The 15363-nt window shown below is 44.6% G+C and overlaps 1 protein-coding gene across 2 annotated transcripts in view; it reads right to left on the bottom strand.

Annotated features, from left to right (window-relative positions):
* Positions 1–14346, bottom strand: part of Ube2l3 (ubiquitin conjugating enzyme E2 L3) — a 62417-nt gene extending 48071 nt beyond the window's left edge. The window contains exon 1 of one of the 2 annotated variants that reach the window (XM_020160751.2): positions 14248–14346. In XM_020160751.2, coding sequence (XP_020016340.1) covers positions 14248–14274 — 27 coding nt within the window. In that variant the 5' untranslated portion in view covers positions 14275–14346. The remainder of the gene's footprint in view (positions 1–14247) is intronic. The other variant, XM_074061026.1, reaches the window with a different exon arrangement.
* Positions 14347–15363: the final 1017 nt, after the last annotated feature.

Raw genomic sequence — 15363 nt, 5'->3', positions numbered from 1 at the left:
GCCCACACTTGCTAGCACTCTACTGCTTCACCCACACCTCCACCCCTTGTATTTGTTAAATGGAAAGAGGTGCATGTGTCCCTAAAGGAACTATAAAAAGTAAAGCCTAATGCTCCTTCTTGACTGTTGAAGCTGGGTTAGAAGAGCTGCTCTAGGCACCTTCAGGTCAGAGCAATGAAGCCCAGCAGACTTCAGCAAGGAACAGCTGTATGGAAAAGGCTCTGATGGGCCTTGGAAGGACAGGTGAAAACTGAACTGCTTAAAGAAGAGACCGGGTGTCCATGTGTGGGAAACATGCATGCAGAAACAGAGGGAAGAAATCACTGGGTATGTAACAAAAGCAGACAGGAAACAAGGTTGGCTGAGTTTACTCATGTTGGGGACTGTCATCATCAGGTCTAGGACTCTCAAATAGGGTGTCTATCTGAACTCTGGGGGAGCTATCCAATACCCACATATAGAGACAAGGTAGGAGAAGAGCAGAGGACAGAGAGACTAGATTTGTGTAGGGAATAAAATCAGAATACTCCACTGAGGGTGTGGCTCAAGTGGCAGAGCACTTGCCTATCAAGAGCTCTAGCCCCAGCCAGTACCTACTTCATCAACCTCCAGAAGTGGGTGAGTGCCTCTGTCTGAGGAATGCTCCCCAAGTGCACCCCAGCTTACAAACCACCATGTTCATGCCACCCAACTCTTTCAGCAAGAAAGAGATTGTGGTCCCGCTTGTCATTTCTCTTGTTAGTAACAAGTTCCTAAAAGGGCAGAACCCTCTCACTAAGCTAGGCACATGGAAGCAATGGAAAAAACCCCTTGACTGCAGTTAAGTTTGAGGTCACAGAAACTCAAAATTTGTTCTGAATTGTTTTTAGAGATGAACACTAGAGCCAGGTGCCAGTGGCTCATGCCTGTCATCCTAGCTACTTAGGAGGCACAGATCAGGAGAATAGTGGTTCAAGGCAAATAGGTCTCGAGACCCTATCTTGAAAATACCCAAAACAGAAAAGGGCTAGGAGAGTGCCTCAAGTGGTAAAGCACCTGCCTAACATGTGTGAGATCCTGGGTTCAAACCCCAGTACCACCCCCTCCAAAAAAGACAAATGCCAGGCTGTAGTATAGCATTTAACTAGCAAGCCCAAGACCCTGAGTTTAAATCCCAGTACCCAGTATCTTTTTTGAAGATTTGTGTAGGGAATAAAATCAGAATACTCCACTGAGGGGGTGGCTCAAGTGGCAGAGCACTTGCCTATCAAGTTCACTTGCCCTGAGTTCAATCCCTAGTACTGCTTAGAAAAATCTTATAGCTGGGCACTGGTGGCTCACACCTGTAATCCTAACTACTCAGGAGGTATGCAGTTGGAAGCCAGCCTGGGCAAATAGTTCACAAGACTCTATCTTGAAAATACCCAACACTAAAAAAAAAAAAAAAAAAAGGGGGGGGGTGGGGGGTGGGCTTGTGGAGTGGCTCAAGTTCAAGCCCCAGTATTGGGGGGAAAAAAACCCAAAAAACAGAATCCCTACCCATTTTCTTCAATATTAATTTTATATATCAAATGCAGAAATAATATTTTGATTTGGCAGGTTATTCCTTCAATAGCTGCCAAATTGTCAGTGGCCCTAGGAAAAGAAGTCAGAGAGGCCTGGACTCCAACCTGATGCCCCTCCATACCACCTGAAGAATCTTCTGACTTACCTGAAAAATAAAATGAGACCCACTTCTTAGGGCTCTATCAAGATTTATATGAAACTTTAGCCAGTGCTTAATTCTTAGCACACCTAATACTGTTAATTTCATTCTCTTCCCTAAGTGTAGCATATTTCTTAAAATTTCAATGTACATTCTTATTATACATACCATGACAAACAGAAATTGTGGATGTTTATGGTTGTTGGCACAAAGCTTGCAGACATGACCTAAAACACAAGGCTTAGGGTCTTGCTAAGAGCACATCACTATCACATTTCTCTCAAAGGCAACAAGAGCTCAGTGTCATCCCCTTCAAACTTACAACAAAGGCCAGAAAGGGAGATGCTAGGAAAGAAGCAGTCATGGCATGAGAAGTGGCCAATTATGACAACATTCTAATAGCAATCCACAGCACAAGGGGTTCACCACACGGAGGTTCACCACACCCTCCAGAAGGGCAAAACAGGTATATTAGCCCCGTTTTATAGAGGTAAACCCAAGTCACAGAATCCTCAGAGCAGGCCCAGGACTAGAAGCAGAACCAGAATTGCTTTCATGAACATCTCAGTCACCCAAAGCCATAGGTTAGGCTAGCTAATGCTTCCACTAGAAATGTGCAGAAACGCTGCTTCTTGTGCAGGACCCTACGAGGGCTTAATTTGCTCATGAATAACACTTGTCAATAAATGATACTGATTATCATAACAACATAAATAACAAAAACATAAATGATACTGATTATACCTCTAATCACTAGTGGCTGAGATAGGAGAACTGTGAATTCAAGGCCACCATGGATTACATGGTGACACCCTGTCTCAAAACAGAAGGAAAAAGAAAGGAAGGAAGGGAAGCAGAGAACGAACATGTCATGTACACACAGTATTTTCCCTAGCCCTCACAGCTAGTCAGTAAGTGTCTGTTGTACAAGAAATGCTCCTAGGCTACTTCTGTCTAGCCAAAACAAAATCTGGCAGGTGGAGCTGGATATCTGAGGGAAGTTAGACAAACCTGTGTTATCTAAATACAGTGTCACTATTGAATACCAGTTACACAACTGGTAGGACAGTAACAACGTGAAAACAGCCAAATGCCCGTTTTTGTGTGACTCTATCGAACTAACTTTAGCAGAAATGCAAACTTTCCAAGCTTGCACAATGAAATTGCTAGCAACAATACTAAATCACGACTTTAATGTGATTCACTACATTGCAAATCTAAACATAAGGCTTCAGAGTCCTTGGATGCAATTTTCATCTTAATTACTACCCAGCAATGGAGGCAGGACTCATGGCAACACATCATACCTACCATAGGACTGCTAGCTCTCTTTACTTAGTTATTATCACAAGTAATACACTCAGCTACTGTCATAACGCTGAAGTCATTTCATTAACCTCTGTGTAGAAATCAGGGCACTGAGGCTCAAAGTAACAGAACAAATGAATTGAAGGCAGAAATCAACATTTAAATTCAAGTCCTTGTTATTATACTACAGCACACTGCTAGGCAGGTGGATCCTTCAGAGGTCATTCCCAGAGGAGATGAAGAGAACCCACAACACAGGTTTAAAGAAAGGTACTTACTTGCCTAAGCATGGCCAAGGCCCCAACAGCAAATTCTTTTACCAGTTCCACACATACAGCTTCTCTCAGGTCTTGTTTCTAAAATAAGTTTCTGCCTCCATCTGACTTTTTTTTTTTTTTTCTTTTTAATAGGACTGGGGTTTGAACTCAGGGTTTTGGGCCTGCAAAGCAGGTGCTCTACCACTTAAGCCACACCTCTAGTCCATTTTGCTCTGGTTATTTTGGAGATGGGGTCTTGAGAACTATGTGGGCTGGCCTCAAATTGTGATCCTTCTGATCTCCAACTCCCAAGTAACTAGGATTAAAGGCAAACATAAGCATTCTTGACCCATATTACACTCTTCAAAGTCCAGAGCCCCCAGCAGACTGAGAGCTCCCTGAGGCCTGGGACACTAGCCTCTTCAAGTCTGCCCACAACAAACCAAGAGACAAAAAGCATAATGCAGAACAAATTAGCAGAACAGAAACTCCTTGTGTAAAACACACAGTGACGCTGGGCACTGGTGCCTCAGCTACTCAGGAGGCAGAGATCAGGAGGGCGAAGGTTCGAAGCCAGCCAGGCAGAGGTCACAAGACTCTAGCTCAAAAAAAAAAAAAAAACCCCATCACAGAAAAAGTGGCTCAAGTACCTAAAAGCCTGAGTTAAAAATCCCAGTACCCCTCCCAAAAAAAAAAAAAGCCAACATGATGGGGCCAGGGGTGAAGTTCTCAATTTGCAGGGTGCCGGTGGCTCACCTCTGTAATCCTAGCTACTCAGGAGACAGACATCAGAAGGATCTCGGTTCAAAGCCAGTCTGGGCAAAAAGTTCTCGAGACCCTATCTCAAAAAACCCTACACAAAAATAGGTCTGGTGAAGTGGCTCAAGGTGAAGGCCCTGAGTTCAAGCCCCAGTGCTGCAAAAAAAAAAAAAAAAGTTCTCAATTTTATTAAGTAAATACTTTTAAACAAAGGAACTTGTTGTACCTTGCTATCTCTATAACTCTTTCACCAATTCTACAGGATAGGCATTTCCAGAGGGAGGAAAGCACCTGCACTAATGGAAAAGGCTCTGCCCTATTGATGAGGTCATGTCCAGGCAGGTCCAACCCCCACCTTTTCAGCATCATCTCCTTTCACTCCTCCAAACCTTCCCCTCCCATCAGGCTGGTCTCCCCTCTGCTTCAGAATGTGTCTTACTCACTTTTGGTAATAACTGTAAGTATTTTAGTACATACCAAATATTCTTCTAAGCACTAGATATATAGTTATTCATTTAACCTTCACACATAGATGAAGTAACTGAGGCACAGAGGGTAAGTAACTTGCTCAGGTGAGATGTAGTAAGCCTAGGTTGAGGTTGGCTAGGAGACAATCACAGGCACAAGTGATGAGTCTGCCACTTCTCCTGAAGGGTACAATTGAAACCTAAAGTTTATGGGCTACCTCTGACACCTATCTTAAACCCATCAGAGTCACCTTCCATAATGTCTTCTAGAAGCTAGACTCACAGGAGAAGACTCCTAGTTCATATATTGCACATGCCATCCTCAGGTAAAACCAGGCCAATTCCCTGGTGCTTCTGGGAAGCACTTCAAGGCCTGTCCTACCTAAAACCCAAGGAAGGAACAGCACAAGTCAGAAGCAGCTTGCACTGGGGAGTTGGTAGATGATTTCTGGGGCTCTTCCAGGCATCTCTCTGAGCCAATGCCCGGAATGTCACTCTAGGATGAAATAGACTCAGCCTCCCTGGTCTGTATTCCACTACATTCCAGGCCTGCCTGCAGTTCCATCAGTACCTTTTTCTCCTACTGAAACCTTACTCATTCTTTTTTTTTTTTTGATGGGACTAAGGTGTGAACTCAGGGCTTCAAGTTTGCAAAGAAGGCACTCACTCTACCACTTGAGCCACACTTTCAGCCCATTGAGCTCTGGTTATTTTGGAAATGGGGGTCTCTTGAACTATATGCCCTGGCTGGCCCAAACCTCCGTCTTCCCAATCTCACCCTCCCACATAGCTAGGATTAATTCAATCCTCCCAATCTCAACCTCCCAAGTAGCTAGGATTACAGGTGTGAGCCACCAGTGCCTAGCTGAAACCTTACTCATTCTTAAAGGGCCAGGCCACGTTCCACCTCCTACTCAGTGTCAGGAAGTCTTTTCACACTCCACCATGTAGTTGGCACACATCAGGAACACAGTGGACAGGTCAGGATTTCTTGATTCTAGATGCATGACCTTTTTCTTCCTCACTGACCTCCTCAAGAGCAAGGCCCAGGGGAGGAACTTCTTGAAATAAGTCTCAAAGGACAAGAAGTCATCCTGATTAATATTGAAAGACAGGACTATAAATTAGGTAGTTTTTTTTTACTCCCCCCCTTGTGAAAAGCGGGAGGTTGAAAGGAGGAGTTGAAGGTGAAGGAATATGGCTAATGAGCTTCATATACATATAGGAAATAGAACAGTGAACTATCTTGTTTGTGATTGCTTTAAGTGGAATGGGGGGAGGTGACGGGGGAGGGGCGGAGATCTAACTAATGTACAATGTAAAGATATTCAGAACTGTCACAACAAATTCCCCCCTGTACAATGAACATAAATAAAATGGAAAAAATTTCATCCTGGCACAAAGAAGAGAGGGGGACATTGTACTGGGAGTGTGGCTCAGTGGCACAGTGTTTACCTAACATGTGCAAGGCCCTGGGTTGGATCCCCAGAGAGAGAGAGAGAGAGAGAGAGAGAGAGAGAGAGACACACACACACACACACAGACACACACACACACACACACACACACACACACATACACACTGATCAAAAGATCTAGAGTGAGCAAAACATGTTGTATTTTGGGAATTTCACCAACAAGAGGGGAAGAGATGAGGCAGGAGGGATCAGACTTTGAAGGAAGATGTTAAGGAAATGTGGATTTGATAAATCAGAGTTCCAGCCTCACCCTGCCTTACTGCATTCAGCCCTGATCTTGAGTATGCAGGGCTGGTCATGTGCATTCTTCTCAAGCTCAACACATAACACACTACTCTGACTCACTGCTGGGCAAAAACTGTGTGAGACAGAGGACAGGCTGACTGGTAAGGAATCCAAGATGGTCCAGGTGGCTCATCACAGACAGAGATGGCCTAAACTAAGGCAGTGGCAGAGCAGATGGAGATGTGACAGGCAGAGAAAGGACGAGTAGCAGAGACCAGCAGGATCAGACAGGTGTCTAGAGGTGGGAAGGGTCCAGGTGGCTCTTCAGGGATTTTCCTTGAACTACTGAGTAGACAAGTAGATCATCAACCAAGTATAAAGCAAGACAGAAGAAGTGAGGGGTCAGAGGAATGGACACAGGATGAGCTCAGACTTAAGATGCCTTCAGGTCTGTTTGACTTTTTTTCTTTTTTTTTTTTTTTTTTGGTGGTACTGGGTTTGAACTCAGAGCCTTGCAATTGCCAGTCAGGCACTCTACCTGAGCCATGTCCTCAACCCTTTTTGCTTTAGTTATTTCAAATAGGGTCTTGCTTTTACACTTGGGCCAGCCTGGATGAGATCCTCCTAGTTCTCCAATAGCTGGAATGGCAGGAATGTGCCCTGACCCAGCTTATTGGTTCAGATGGAGTCTCACAGATCTTTTGCCTGGACTAGCTTCCAACCTCAATCCTTCTGATCTCCACCTCACAAGTAGCAAGAATTATAGGTGTGAACTACCACACAGGGCTTCCAAGGAAAATTTAGTTTGGTTTTGTTTTTGCAGTACTATGGTTTGAACTCAAGTGTTTGCCACTTGCTGGGCAGGAGCTCTGCTGCTTAAGCCACACTTCCAGCTCCAAGAAAATCTCTTGATGTGCTTGGATACAAAAGTCTGGGCTCAGGAGGATGTCTCCGTCGTTCTCAAAGCTTTAATTCCTAACTTACTGTTGTAGAGGAAAAAACAAATGTGTGGGCTGGATACATGGCAGTAGAGGGGCTGCCTAAGCCAGTTCCAGGCCCTGAACTCAAACACCAGCACCATCAAAAAAAAAAAAAAAAAAAAAAAAATTAAAAGCTGGGTGGCAGTGGCTCACAGCCTGTAATCCTAGCTACTTGGGAGGCTGAGATCAGGAAGATTTTGGTTCAAGGTCACCCTGGGCAAATAGTTTAAAACCCTATCTCCAAAATAACCAGAGTAAAAGAGACTGAAGGTGTGGCTCAAGTGGTAGAATGCCTACTTTGCAAGCATGAAGGCCTGAGTTCAAACCCCAGCACCATCAAAAAAAAAAAAAAAAACTTAAAAAAAATGTCTTCAGCCAGGCACTGGTGGCTCACATTTATAATCCTAACTACTCAGGAGGCAGAAATCAGGAATCAAGGTTCGAAGCTAGCCAGGCAGAGTTCGTAAGACCCTTTCTCAAAAAGCCCATCACAAAAAAAGACTGGCAGAGTGGCTCAAAGGTATAGGCTCTCAGTTCAAACCCCAGCACTGCAAAATAAATAACTAAAATGTCTTCAATATAATGCTTTCAAGTGACCTTATCTAATAATGCTAACTCAACAGCAAGATTAGGAACAGCTCTACTTATTTTGAGACAAGTACTCTTGTTCTAGGATATATACCCTAAGAAAGGTACCAAATGTTACAGTCATTACATATAGTTTCTTTCTCAGTACCTGTTTTCTCTCCTTCTCTCCCCTCTCCTTTCCCCTCTCTTCCTCAACAGGGCCCCAACTTGTGATCCTCCTGCCTCAGCCACCTGAGTGCTGGCATTACAGGTTATGCCACCACATCCTGCTTAATAAGTAATATTCTTTGTAAACTTTTTTTTTTTTGAGAAGGGGGGGGTCTCCCCACATAGCTCAAGCTGACCTTGAACTCACAATCCTACCTCAGCTTCCTGAGTGCTAAAAATACAGACGACAAGGCCACCATACCAGACTGTTAATGTTTTTCTATCAAAAGAGAATTAGAGAAAAATCCAGTGCAGCATGTCTGCAATTCTAACACTAGGGAGGCTGAGACAGGAGGATCAAAATTTCAAGGCCGGTGAAGCAAATTCAAGGCCAGCCTAAGCTATACAGCAAGACCCTGTTCAAACAACAAAGGCTGGGAATACAGCTCAATGTTGAGTGCTTGCCTAGCATGTACATGGCCCTGCTTTCCATTCCCAACACATGCACAAAAAATAAATTAATTAAATAAAATAAATATACACATGCATAAACATACCTACAATTAAGGAAGGCTGAATCAGTCCCTATGTACTGGAACTCATGACTTTAGGATAAAAAGTGCAAATGCTTTTCTCAATTCCCAAAACCTCAAAATCCTCAAATTCTGAGGATTCCTCACATAGGATTAAGGACATTTACACTAGTATAACATCATGTGTAAAACTCCCCTCACCTCCTTTTTTTTTTTTTTTTTTTTGTTATTGTTGTTGTTTTGAGCTGGGGTCCAGGCTAGTCTTGAATTCCTGGACTCAAGTGATACCCTGACTCAGCCTTCCACATAGCTGGGACTACAGACGTGCACAACTGCGCCCACTTTCTCCCTCACCTTCTAACACAAGAACTGCACACAATCATTACTCTACAGTGTTAATTACACAACTTGGGAGAATATAAACCTTTACTAAAGAGTAAACTAGTTAGTTGCTTAGTACAATGAATTCCAAGGAATGAAATGTTATTTAGCAACTCCTTCTACTTCCTCACATGCACTTATGGACTGAGAAAGTAGACCAATATGGAGTTCTGAGTGAACATTTAAATAGCATTAAAAGAAATCAGTCAGGTTACAATAAAGGCACCTGTACACCCATGTTTATTGCAGCATTATTCACAATAGCTAAGCTGTGTGGAAGCAGCCAAGATGCCCCACTACTGATGAATGAATTAAGAAAATGTAGTATTTACATACAATGGAATTTTATTCGCCCCAGAGAATGAAATTTTGTCAACTGCAGGTAAATGGATGTAAATGGAGAACATCATCGTAAGTGAAGTTAGACAGGTGCAAAAGGCAAAAGCCACGTTTTCTCTCTCATATGTGGAACAGACCTACTAAAAATACAGCAATATTATGAAAAACAGGTCACACTAAGGAGAAGTCACATACGAGAAGGGGAGGGTAAAAGAAGGAAGTTAGAAGGTGAATATGATTGATGGACTCTCTGTACAAAAATGAATACAGAATTTTTAAACTTGTGGAAACCACCATAAGAAGGGGACTAAGGTACAAAGAAGAAAAATAGAGATGAACCAATTTGGGTTATAATACATATATACATGGAAATGTCACAAGGAAACTCCCTGTGTAGCTATCTTAAACAAACAAACAAAAAAAAGTCAACTGTTTTTCCTTCTTTGACAAAAGAACAGAAGGGCAGGACAGGTCCTGCCTGGGAGGGGGGTTGGTACAGGTGGGAGAGGGAAGGAGGTGGGGAAAGGGTATGGGAGGGTAAATATGATGCAAATACTGTATCTACATGTATGTAAGTAGAAAAATGAGACCTGTTGAAACTATTCCAGGAAAGGGGGTGAGGGGATAAAGGAGAATGATGATGGAGGGGTGAATTCAAGTATCATATATTTGACATATTGTAAGAACTTTTGTAAGTATGACAATGTACCCCCATCCAGCACAACAGTAAAAAATAAATTAAAAAATAAATAGTATTAAAAGAATGCTACTTAATTCCTTATCTCAATAATTATGCCTTAACTATTGTTACTTCCCTCCCCATAAATCCATAAATTTCCCCTCTGAGAAAAGCCCTTCTGAGAAACTACTCAATGGGAGAGCCCCTAGGGGAGATGTGCGCAATGTGAGGCTACAAAGAAATCATCAGCAGGCAATCAATTTCCCTAAACCACATGTTCTTGGCCTAGACAGAAGCAGTGGCTACAATCTGGGTGCTGCCATCGATGCTGAATTAGCTGCTTGCAAATTAAAATGTATTTAATGGTTTATTAACATTGTAATTCAAAAAAAAAAAAAGAGTTCTAGGGGGAAAAACAAGATTAATCTTTTTGAAAATAAGAGGGAGTACTTGCTTTGTCTGCAAGAACTTCCTTAGGCACTCAGGCCCTAGGGGCTCACGCCTGTAATCCTAGCTGAGAGAAGAGGGGTACAGGCAAAAAGACCCTATCTCAAGAACACCCAACTCAAAAAAGGGTTGGTAGAGTGACTCAAGTAGTAGAGTGCCTGCCTACCAAGGATGAGTCCTGAGTTCAAACACCACTATTTGGGGGGGTAGGAGGAGAACTTAATATTGTATTTTATATTAGCTGCATTGTTACAAAGAAACCTTTGATATTTGGTGTCCTGGAAAACATTTTTTGAGGAAATCGAAAGTTCTTTCAGATGTAATTAATTTGATCATTTAGCTTACTCTGCCTGAGGCATTGTTGTAGACACCAAGTTCTAATTTTTCACCATCAAAAATCCCTTTTATTTCCAGCCCAAGTACTGAAAGATTCTACCGATCAACCTGCATCAATAAGTTTTTTTTTCCCTCATTTTTAAATTTGTATTTTTTTTTTTAACTTTTTTGGTGTGACTGAGGTTTGAACTCAGGGCTTCACACTTGCAAAGCAGGCGCTCTACCACTTCAGCCACACCTCCGGTCCATTTTGCTTTGGTTATTTTGGACATAGGGTCTCAGCACCACCAGTACCTACTTTTTCCTTTTTAAATAGCCAGGCTTAAACAGACTATCAGAGCCTAAGATTAGCAGCATACATCTATAATTCCCCTCAAGAAATCAAAGAATTTCTATCCATAACTTCAGAAACTGGATATACTCTTAACAGCCTTAACGTAAGAAATGGAGGCACTATGACCAGACATGGAATTTGGAACTTGGAGTCAGGGAGATTTAGTGCCTCATCCCTCCCACCACACTCTATTAAATATTCTACCTGAAGAAGTGTAGTGTCGCTAGCACTCTACCCCTAAGCTACATCCCCAGCCCAACTTTGTCAATTTTTCTGTTTGTTTGGTGGGGCTGGGGTTTGAACTCAGGAGTGTGCGCCTGCAAAGCAGGTGCTCTACCACTTGAACCATACCTCCAGTTCATTCTGCTCTGGTTATCTTGGAGATGGGGCCTCTCAAACTATTTGCCTGGGCTGGCCTCAAACCATGAACTTCCTTATCTCAGCCTCCCCACATAGCTAGGATTACAGGCGTGAGCCTCTGCCACCCTGCTTTTGTTAATATTTTTTCTTGGTGGAACTGAGGTTTGAGCTCAGGGTTTTGAATTTGCTCCGCAGACACTCTACTGCTTGAGCCACACCTCTAGCCCTAAGTAACTCTTTAAATCTACCTAAACTTCACAATTGCTTTATTGTAAAAATAAAGATGACAACACACTAACTTTGCATGTTGCAAACATAAAAAAAGAACCTTGTATTTAATAAGTACTTAGTTAATGTTAAAGATTTTTTTCTCACCCCAGTACCACAAAAAAAAAAAAAAAAACTTGGGTTTTTTTTTGTTTTTTGTTTTTTGTTTTTTCCTGAGCTCAAATTTTTTGCAAACACACAATTTAAAAAGCATAGTAAGCCCTCTCACAGACTCCTGAGAGCCTGAGAATTCCAAACTGGATCAACTGGGCTAGACCAGGGGAACCCAAGGGTGAAGGAGGTCAAAGATCCCTACCCTGCAGGAATTCAGAACCCAGTGTGAGAAAGACAAGCCTTAACACAAATCAAATTGTGACAATGCTCAAAGAGAAACAATGTGCTGAGTTCACACAAAGGAGGAATCAACTTATTTTGAGGGGGCAGGGGGACTCGCACTAATTGAACCTAGGACTGCCCTAGAAGAGAGAATTGAGAAGGTAGCTATCCTTAGAGCTAAAAGTATATGTAAAAGAAGAGACCATACAGCAAATGAGTACCATTTTTCTTGGTTTTGGAGTCAGACTGTTAGATCACAGCTTACTATCTCCTTTCATCCATAGCCTGAGGCAAGGCAACTAATCTGCATCCCTTTTTCTTATCTACAAAATGTGGAAAAAAATGTCTACTTCAAAGGGAGGAGTAAACATGATCATGAATATGAAGCACAGAGTTGCAGAGAGTAGTGGCCAGAAAAATGACGAATGCTACAACTAGGTGCAACAGGGAAAGCAAAGGATGGAAGGTGAGGCTAAAGAGACTGTTTCAACCTAAGAAAGGTCTTCCATGCCAAGTAAGAGATTAGGATTATGGAAGAGCACCTGCCTAGCAAGAGTGAGGCCCTGAGTTCAAACTCCAAGTACCATCAAAAAAAAAAAAAAAAAAAAAGAGGTTAGGGCAGAGTGCCGGTGGCTCACGCCTGTAATCCTAGCGACTAGGGAAGCAGAGATAAGGAGGATCGCCTTTCCGAAGCCAGCCGGGCAAATAGTTAGCAAGACCCTATCTCGAAAAACTCCACAAAAATAGGGCTAGTGGAGTGACTCGAAGTGTAGGCCCTGAGTTCAAGCCCCAGGACCGCAAAAAAAAAAAAAAAAAAAAAGTTAGGATTACGATGATTAACTGCTGAGGACAATAAAACCATAGAGATTTTTAAGAGGAGTGAAAGGAGTAAATATTTACGCTAGAAAAAGAACTCTGGTGTCCAGGAAGGAGAGTCAGGGAAAGACAGCATTCAGGAGGGCACCTGAGAGAGGAGGGTGAATGAATTCAAGTAATTTCAGTAAGATTAGGAAGCAAAGAGTGCACTCTCAAAATCCTTCTGAAGTAAAATCCACAAGGCTTGATGGATGACATTTGGGGAGTACAGCAAGAGAATAAGTGATTAGCAGTTCTCTCACCTAGATAAATGGTGGTGTCCCTGCAGAGATGAGGAGAGGTCTGGAGTATGCTAGTTGCTCTTGTACCCACTTCCACTCCAGTTTACAAAGTCAAACGCCCTCTCTAGCCCTTGGTGAACAAAAGAAAGGAAACGTTCCCAGGGAAGGAGGGCCCAGAGGCTGTGACTCCAAGTGCAATGTCTAGTTCAGAGCCAAGTACGGCTCTGCCCAAGGCCCAGGACGAACCCTAGTTCTTTATCTGCCCTCAGGAACCAGCTCCTGGGCCTTCTGAATCTCCGGTCCGGTGGCAGCTCCGCGATACAATGGAGCAGCCAGCTCACAAAACGTTGGCGGGGTTGGCTCCGGAGGACGTCGGCAAATCCACCAGAGAAATAACTAAATCAACTTAGCACCTGTGTTCTCACCAAAGGAACCAATTAACGAGAAGGCACCCCGCCGCATCCAAGATCCAAAGTACGTGTACCAAGTTATTTTTATAAACTTTGGCCCGTTTTGATTCAAACGACAGAAGCCAACTCCCACCACCCAAAAATGTCACTTTGCTTCATCAGGGGAGATCGGAATGACTAAGTGGTGGATGGAGAAGGAAACCGGGAAGAGAACCGAGCTACGACTGGAACCCACACCTTCCTGGAGTTGGAACTTGCCCGCTGTGTGACTCTGCAGTCAAGGCGACAATTTGCTAGGACTCAACACAATTTCAAACAACCCACCAACAAACTGACTTAACTTTGTCCGCCCGCCCTCCTTCTTTCCCCAAGTCGGCCTCCCACTCTCCGGGGCTGCCGGGCTGGCGGAGCCGGGATCCCAGGGTGGGGCGGCTCCGCGGCGCGGGCTCCGGCTGGGGCTCCGGCACTCGGGCCTTCTCCGCAGGTGCCCAGTTTGGGGCCCCGGGCCGGGCTCCTACATCAACAGAGTCCCGGGCCCAGGCCGCGGCCTCCGCGATAGGGGTCACAACTGAGATCCGGTAGGAGGGCGGCGTGGACGCCCCAGGCTGGGCGGAGGGGCTGGCGGCGGTTCCCAGAGCGGCCTGGCTCTCCCGCCCAGGTTGCGGCCTAAGCGGCCCCGTTAGCTCCCTCGACCCGCACGCGGCCCGGCGAGACGGCAGAGCCACTCAGGGAGAGAGCCCAGGTAGCGGCACTCAGAGGAGCCTCGGCCAGCCGTGGGAACCCGGGGTCGTGGACGCCGCCCCCCACCAGGCCGGCGCCGGAGAATGGCTTTTACCTTCATCAGCCTCCTGCTGGCCGCCATCTTGGATCTGGTGCTGCTGCTTTCCCAGAATGCATCGCGGCCGGCCCGGTGGCTGGAGCCCCCGCACTTCCTGGAGCGGGGGAGGGGCGGGAGGGGCGGAGCGTCCCTGATGAGTGAAGTGCCTACTGTGTGTCGTCCAGCCCAGTGCTGGGGAGGCGCTAGTGGGCACAGGTGAAATGGACAGGTAAAGAAGACACGGCCTTTATGGAGCATCCAAACCGATGACTATTAAAAACAATTCCTGGCACATTGTAGGTACACTCTAAATATTGGTTGCATAAAACAGTTTAATAACTAAAATTATTTCAGGCACTGCTAAGAGCTGTGAAGAAATGAAAACTGGGTGATGAGAAGTTGACTGTGAGCCCAGCATGGTGGTGCAGATCTGTAATCCCAGCACCCTGGAGACCAGAGGCAGGAAGATGGGAGAGTTGCAAGCGCAGCTTGGTCCACACCAGGAGACCCTGTCTCAGAGGAAGGGGGCAGGGAGGGGAGAGGGAGAGGAAAGGAGAGAGAGGGACAGACAGTGAGGACCTACTTTGCAGGGAAGCCTCACTGAGGAAATAGCATAAATAAGAGTATCAGAGACTGGGTGCTAGTGGCTCAGGCCTGTGATCCTAGTTACTTGGGAGGCTGAGATGGGGAGGATCAAGGTTCGTGGCCAACCTGAGCAAATAGTTTGCAAGACCCCCATCTCCCAAAAGAAACAGAGCAAAATGGGCTGGAGATGTGAATCAAGTGGTAGAGTGCCTGCTTTGCAAACGTGAAGCTCTAAGTTCAAACCCCCATCCCACCAAAAAAGGAAAAAAAAAAAAAGGAATATCCCCTGGGCTTGGTATAGTGTCCAGTGCTAAGGAAGCTGAGAAAGGAGAAGGTAGAATTGAGAGTTCCAGGTAAGCTGGGCCTGGGTGGCTCACTACTGTAATCCTAACTACTTAGGAGGCAGAGATCGAGAGAATCACAGTTCGAAGCCAGCTCAGGCTAATAGTTCTCAAGACCCTATCTTCAAAATACCCAACACAAAACTGTACTGGCAAAGTGGCTCAAGTGGTAGAACACCTACCTAGCAAGTATGAGGTCCTGAGGTCA

Source organism: Castor canadensis, chromosome 18, assembly GCF_047511655.1.
Source record: "Castor canadensis chromosome 18, mCasCan1.hap1v2, whole genome shotgun sequence".
Lineage (NCBI taxonomy): Eukaryota > Metazoa > Chordata > Mammalia > Rodentia > Castoridae > Castor > Castor canadensis.
This window is presented reverse-complemented; position numbering and strand designations above follow the sequence as displayed.